The following is a 7,619-nucleotide window of genomic DNA, read 5'->3' on the forward strand; positions in this document are numbered from 1 at the left end:
CACACCAATAATGCGAGAAGCACAACTTCGCCCTTGATACGCGGAGCGTGGCAGCTACAGGATTCACGCGCAAAATAAAGTTGCAAAGTGCAAAAGCCGCGCAGATGCAGTGTTAACTACATGGAAGGAGGGGGAATCCAAATCGAAGTTTCCATGGCAAAGAGGGAAAGAAAAAAGGAAACTTCGCTCGCCCTTAACATTACGTCAAGGTATGCTGCGCCTTGCGAACGCTCCTGTATTCGTGGGGCAAGTACCGATGTGAACGTGTAGATGATGTTAGAAATTAAAGAATAAAATAAAAAGTGAAAAAAAAAGAGGTGCTTACGTGGTGCGAGTCTTGTGCCGACGTTCTTCTCAAACTTTTTCAGGCTTTGTGACAACAGCAGTAACCTTGCAATGCAAACGACAAACAGAAATGAACACTGATGGACGTCGAGACATACTACGCAGCGCTAAGGATATGCTGTACAAAGGGTACTCAATTGGGACCCTTACTAGCTGAGCTTTGACACGGTGCAGACATGAACGGTGGAGCCTACAATGTATATACAGTCGAGGGTACTGAAAAAATAGAGTACAAAAATAGTGGCAGACGCACAGCTAGTGTGCGTAGAGGGAAAGTGAGATCACGTGGCGTCTCTACAAAGACGCCACTCGCCGCCCTCAAAGGAAACCAGTGCTCGCTTCTCTGCGGCCTCCTATACGACCTCACAGGACCCACGCACGCAGTTCGCTGATTGGCGCAAAGTCTTATTTACATGTTTTACTTTCGCGTTTATTCAGCCCGCTGTGAGCCAACAGCGCTCGGCCGCAGCGCGGATAATATATTCCTATCGAGAAAACACCAGTGGCGCGATGACGCAAAACCTTGGCGAGCTGTGCACTCAAGTGAATTGCCTGTTCAAGAAAGCTTGACGCCAACATACACACGGAGAGAGAAAAGGACGATCAGCCGGCGACGCAACAAGTGGACTTCGAGACACGAGAATCGCCTGTGGGTATACGTGTGTCAGAGATCGCTGGAATATGGACGTACGAACGAACGCTGTGGCGCTTGCTTTTGATGATGGAACGCGAAGCTTGAACAGACACTTGCAGTTTGCGCATCGAAAGAATGAACGTAGCTTTTATGTGATTGTATAATCTCCGTGGACCCAACCTATTAGTGCAAGTAAAACATAAGTCGACGACACAGTGTCAAGACACAACAGAAATTGAAGTGGGGGACGCAGTCATATCTCTAGCGAAGGGAAAAAACAACCTGAAAGCAGGACACGGTGCGTAATGTTTATGACAAGAGATGCATGGATTGAAACTTAAAACGCAGAAAAATGACCTGAGGTGTGAGCGCAAAGGAAAGCAAAACATCGCTCTCTGTGAGCTATGAGCCCCTTCTTTACTTAAAGGAAGGCCTTACGTATGCAAAATACTATTTTTGTTGTAGCTTGTAAAGCTGAGAAAATGGTATAATGTCTGTGAGTTTGCCAATCGCTATATCACCGTGGAGCGCATGTCGCCTTTCACTCATATGTGTTTATAAATTCTTGTAATAAGTTGAAGGCCAGAGATAAAAAAAGATAGAAATAAAAGGAGGGTTCTAAATATTGTACGTAAGCAAGCACATTATTTCTGCAGTGCTGATTTGACATATGGTCACATATTTAGAAATTATTTCATAACATTGCCTGATGGCAAAAGTAAGACATTACACTTTAATGAAGGATGTTCTTTTTATTTTTTTCTTGCGTGATGGGTATTGTTCAACGATATTTAAATGACGAAAATAGAGGGAAAAAAACAATCAATTGCGTTTGGAGGCTTTTGTGTAGTATCGTAAGTTGTTATTTTAGCACCGACGAGTTTCATCCTTTGCTTTGAACGAGAAGTGAGCGTCTGCATTTGCACTGTTTTTGTCTCTCTTTTTCCTTATTTTCTTTCCAGTCCCCTTCCACACCTTCCAGTGCAGGATAGAAAGCGGATTTTTTTATTTTTATTTATTTGTTTATTTTTTGCTGGCTAGCCTCCCTATATCCTTTCTGTCTTGCGTGTGGTGAAAACCGTCAATTTTGCGCTTTCATGGTATTTATGACTGAACCGCTAAAGCTAGAAGGTGAGCGAATGATTTATTCCAATACCGTGGCAGAACCTTCACGTGTACATAATTGTTAGGCTGGCATTTATGCTGCGATACTAAAGGTTTCCAGCTTCCCGAGAACACTAGTGCTCTCGAAACATATCGAGGTCCATGACATTACACAGTATGTAGTGGCAATCAGCGTGATTCCGGTTTTTGTCACGTGCTTCTCAAAGTTTCGTGCTCGGACCTATTTTTTTTTTCATCTACATCAATGAGCTTTCCGCTTCAGAGCGCTCGATTATGGAATTATTTAATAATTATTGAGCACTTTACAGAAAAATAGCTGACCTGTCCAGCGCATGCACACTGCAGTCTGATGTAATTAACATTTCTCATTGCTGCTACACCGGTCTGCTCTCGATTCTTGTTCCCGTTATTACAGCATTAATGCTTCTCTTCCAACTCCCATGACTTCGTACCAGTACCGAGGCGTTCACATTACTTGTTTTTCTCGCAGTATGGACGTACAGTACATTATCAACAATTCCAAACGCAGGTTTGACTTCCTCCGCAGCAACACTTCTCATGGCCAAGCATCCTTGAAATTGCTTCTGCACAAGACGCCACTTCATTCATAGCATAGGGTATGCCTCATCTGTCGAACATGTCCGAAGTAAATCCCTATTTACGTTCCCGCAATAGCTTCAGAGCCATTCCGCGTGCTTCACTGTTTCTATGGAAACACTTCGACCTTCCTGATATTCCTGTACGACGCCGCATATCTCTTACAGTGTGCGCATTACAAGATTTACTATTATTACGAAAGCTTAAAACTATATTTATTTTAATTCTTCATTATATATTAACACGCGTTGACCATGTTGTCGAAATTTATGTTCCAACTTGCCCAGCTGGAATGAGGAAATTTATCGGCTGTTGTGTACTTTTTATCGCAATCCCACTCCTCTCTGTAACTCCTTGCGAACCTAAGAATGAATGAATGAATGAATGAATGAATGAATGAATGAATAAATAAATAAATAAATAAATAAATAAATAAATAAATAAATAAATAAATAAATGAATACGTTTATCTGTTTCTATCAAAGTATCCGACAACACGGAAGTTTAATGGCACAGAGGTGCAGAAGCAGGCTGCAAACTTCCCTCGAGTGAGCCGTGCACAGTTGTGTAAAGAACGCGCTTTAAGTATACACGAACAAAGAAGGCGTGCTTTAGGAACTCCAACGTAACTGTACGCTGCCGGAAGCGGCTAATTTAAATTACTGTCACTAAGCATGCCACCAGAACGCACACACAGAAGGCTAGAGCGAAACGTGGCTCGAAACTGCCCTTCAGCACGAGGTGTTTAGTCCGTGCCACATCCAATTACAGCCAAGCTTAAACACGTCGAAGCCGCTTAAAGAAGCACGTCGTGTTCCTCCCTAGAACAAAAAAAAAGAGATTTGGTGTACATCGAGGCTGAACAAACGTCCACGTTAGTTTGGGGCTGCTGCATATAGGCGCAGAGCTTGAGCCGCGAACGAGCTCCTCTTTATATACGTTACCGCCCGCAGAAATGGTGTGACGTTCCTTCGTGACCATAATAAAAATTGGAAAGCTTCAAAAGAATCGGCAGGACCAGCGCGAGGCGTGTATACTAACGACGATTTGATGACGCATCCCGCGCGTACCTCAATTTACGCACTCTGCCGACGGTTCCGAAGGGGCAGGCGCGCCTGTCGCTAACGTGCCCGAGCCATCGCGCCGTCGGCTCTGTGCGTGCTCGATCGTGTCGCGTGAAAGCACGAAAGCACGCACGATATATAGAACGAACTTTCCACAAGGGAGGATGAGCGCATGGTATAAGCGCACGCGTCGCTCGCGTGCGTCCGCTGTATGATGCGCCAGTCGCCGACTAAGCGCAGAACGCTCCTCCTGCGTCTCGGACACTGTGCTGTGTAAGCGCGAGCATATGAGATGCTAGATGTAACCAAATAACACTATACACCACTACTCATAACCTCGGCGGTCGCCGCCGTCCGACGTCGATGACGACGATGCCGTCGTCATCGTGAAGTGCGCACGCGACCGCTGCTATACCGTAAGTCTGTGTAGGTCACATCGAGACGTTTTGTTTGAGCATTTGCATAAATTCCATCAACGTTTTCTCCTGATCTAGTGAAGACCCGTTTTACTTCTTCATTACGCCCCTATTGCTTTCAGCACTTGAATTCAGTAAAAGAGTCGGAGTCTGTGTGCAGCTTCGGAATGTACGTCGAGCCCGCATATTGATTCATCAGGAAACTAACTCGCAATTTCAATGACAAAGGCCAAAGTTTAGGCACAAGCATATGCTGAATAAGTCCTGCCCTACGATTCGGGATAGCAGTAGGGTAGAGTGCGCACTTAAGTTCTGACAAAAACGTTTCGGGCAGAAAAGCGTCCGTAGTGCAGCCAGTGAACAACCCATAACATGTTTACATGCACTAACTGGGTGCCTGGGTTTATCACGCTCACAACAATTCTCTATTTCGTTCTCGGCTGCAGCTACAAATGAATGATGGACACAACGCGGACGACGGTGCATACAAGGATAACCGACATCGTTATCTCTGAAAGCTTCTCGTGAGTTCGCTGGCTTTATAAGCGACGACGCATTTGTAAGCGATGAAGTTACACAGTCAAGTTACACAGTGAAGCATACTTATAATTTAAATAGTGACAATTGCACGCAAGCTGCTCAGTTATAACGGCGTGGATTGGTAAAATACATCACTGGCACTTGACGCGCGCAATTATTATTTTTTTTTTCAAAAAGTATAATTTAGCGGCGAAGCCGGCTTTCTGCACAGAGGTGCTTAGACGTCTAGCACTTCGTGCAGTGAAAACTAGAGCCTCGTGTGAAGTTGACGGCAAGTGTCGGCTGGACAGAAGCTCGAGAGAAACAGGGAGACAAGATCAAAGCAGTTACCAAGTGTCCAACAAAGCAATGCACACAGCCGCATTTCACGTTTTGTTCGGCCAGAAGTCGCATGGGACATCAAGTGCCGACGCTACACGGTCCATTCAATAAAGTTGAGCGCAGATCTTCGGGTCGGATACGCAACGGCGGAGTTCATACCCACATGAAGAGCGTCTGTGAAATGTGGGGGATTCTATGCCGCGATATGTCGCGCACTCTGGCGCCACTCGGGAGCAGCACGCAGTTCTTTCCAGGCGTGGATCACGTTATTGTCTCGAGAACCAAGTGGGGCCTACACCGACGACGCGGCCGACGAGCGGCGCCGGTAGCCGAGCGGGACGCGTCATAAGCGGCTCTTGTCGACGGTGACGGCCGTGCGGCTGTTGTCGTCCATGGACGTGTGTAGGTTGTTCTCGCTGTTGGAGGCGCGCAGCGTGCTGAAGACGAGTCCAACGCGGTTGCGCACTCCCAGCAGCTCTCGGCGGATGTTCGTGTTGAGCCAGCCGTACATGATGGGGTTCGTGGTGGCGCTGCTCATGGCGATCATGTGGCAAACAGCGAAGATGAGATACAGCCGCTGCGGCGAGATGCCCTCCAAGTGGAAATCGGTCAGCAGGTTCATGGCGTTCCAAGGTAGCCAGGAGATGGCGAACACGACAGAAACATTGAGCAGCACCATGGTGGCGCGCCGGTTGCGGCGCAGTTCGCGTTGCAGGCGCTCCGAGTAGCCGCGCTTGTCAGGCGCCGTGGTCGAGGCTCCCGGCGTCGAGGCGGCCGAGCAGCTCAGGTGCGACTTGATGCGGAAATGGGTGACCACGAGTGCCGTGGTGGGTATGACGAACTGGATGAGCAGGGTGACCAGGGTGTAGAGCTGCTTGGCACCAGGTGAGGGCCACTGCTCGACGCACTTCTCGTACATATATCGGCGCGACAAGCCCACCTTCTGGAGGCTTTGCGACAAGCACATCGGCAGCGACAGCGCCACCGAGAAGATCCAGATGGCGGCCATGTACCAGGCTACCCGACGGCGGCTGTCCTCTGGCCGCTGCACGTTCACAGCCACCACGGTCTGGTGGCGGTCGAACGCGATGGCCGACACGGTGGCCGCCGACACGAAGACGGTGGCACTCTGGAAGCAGGGTACCAGCTTGCAGAGTAGCTCACCCAGCGGCCAGGTCTTGCGCGTCAGCGAGTACACCGTGAAAGGCATGCAGAAGAGGCACAGCGCCGTGTCCGAGATGCTCAGGTTGACCACAAACAGGTTGCGGTTGGTGCGCACCTTGGCGTGCGACAGGATCACGCCGGACACGAGCAGATTGCAGAAGACGCCCGAAGTGATGAGGAACACGTACGCGGCTACGATGCCGGCCTCGGTGGAGCCGGAGAAGACGCGGTCGCTGCGATAGTGCTGCTTGAAGGATGTCCAGCGCACGGCCGAGGCTGAAGTTGAAGGCGCCCGAGTACAGCGTCAGGTTCAGATCGGCCATGCTGCTCAGATTCATGGCGCCAACCTGCGAACAAACACAATGACATGATGTCAAAAGCTGGAATCTCAATACCGTTACCTTGGCAAACTGTCACTTACGGTTCAATTACCTAAGTAGCATAACTCGTTAAAAAGAAACATGTGTATTCACAAAACGAAAACTCTAGGCACAGACACGCACACTTCAACGGGAGCAATACGGGGAATTTGGTAAATTTATAGGTCTACGTTTAAGATGCACGACGCAAGAAGAGATTAAACACACAGACGATTGATTGCGCACCGCCTACGCTAATGGTTTCAAACGTTAGAAGAAACAGGTAATAATTATAAACGCCAGTTTAACTTTACCATTCCCTCTACTTTATAAGTAAGTTTCGCTGACATGGAGTGCGCAACGCATGCGCCTAAACGTTAAAGGACTGCAAAATCTCATTTCAATATTCAGTTACTTTTGAATACTCACGAGCCGCCTTCCTCAAAAGTGATGCAATACGCAAAGTTTTTAGCGAGCGCCCTGTGCGCTCCTTGGGGTGTGTGTTTCAAGCCCTATTTCGCTGTGCTTCAAGAGAGGAAAACGTACAGGAAACGCATATTGAGAACTACAACACTTGACTGCTATTTCATACGCTTCCTTAAAAGGACACCAAGGAGAAAAACGATTGTTCTCGTTTTAGTAAGTTACCCTTTAACAATAGTTAAAGCACCACTCTTACCGTGAGAAGACGCTTTATAAGCGGGAGAACGCGCAAAAAGAAAATACAAGTGGCGACGCCGCCTTGATGTTGCCACACCAGCTTTCCATGACGTCGTAGATTCTGACGCCTGCTAGGGCCGAACGTACTTCTTCATCGGGAAAAATGAATTGCGTTGCTTTCGAAAAGGCCGAGAGACTTCACATAGCAAGTTTCAGAAAACTTCATTGAGTCAACCTGGCGAAAATACGCGAAAAGTGTTTTAATTCGTGACGTCACACCGACGCTCACATGCATCAAGTTTCGGCACGAAATTCCAGAATGATACTTTGACTTTCATTTCCTATTGTAATAATAAACCTATGATGGCTTAATTAATGACAGTAGAGTACTGAA

General features: G+C 47.6%; 1 protein-coding gene across 1 annotated transcript; it reads right to left on the minus strand.

Moving 5' to 3' along the window:
• Nucleotides 1-1,680: 1,680 nt before the first annotated feature.
• LOC119379267 (neuropeptide F receptor) lies at nucleotides 1,681-6,550 on the minus strand. The gene has a single exon (XM_037648521.2). The coding sequence runs from the start codon at nucleotides 6,250-6,252 to the stop codon at nucleotides 5,386-5,388; it is 867 nt and encodes a 288-aa protein (XP_037504449.1). The 5' UTR covers nucleotides 6,253-6,550; the 3' UTR covers nucleotides 1,681-5,385.
• Nucleotides 6,551-7,619: the final 1,069 nt, after the last annotated feature.

This window comes from Rhipicephalus sanguineus, chromosome 1, assembly GCF_013339695.2.
Source record: "Rhipicephalus sanguineus isolate Rsan-2018 chromosome 1, BIME_Rsan_1.4, whole genome shotgun sequence".
Taxonomy (NCBI): Eukaryota; Metazoa; Arthropoda; class Arachnida; order Ixodida; family Ixodidae; genus Rhipicephalus; species Rhipicephalus sanguineus.

Coding starts and splice junctions, on each gene's coding strand:
- LOC119379267 (XM_037648521.2), bottom strand. CDS start 6,252: ATGCCTTTCACGGTGTACTCGCTGACGCGCAAGACCTGGCCGCTGGGT.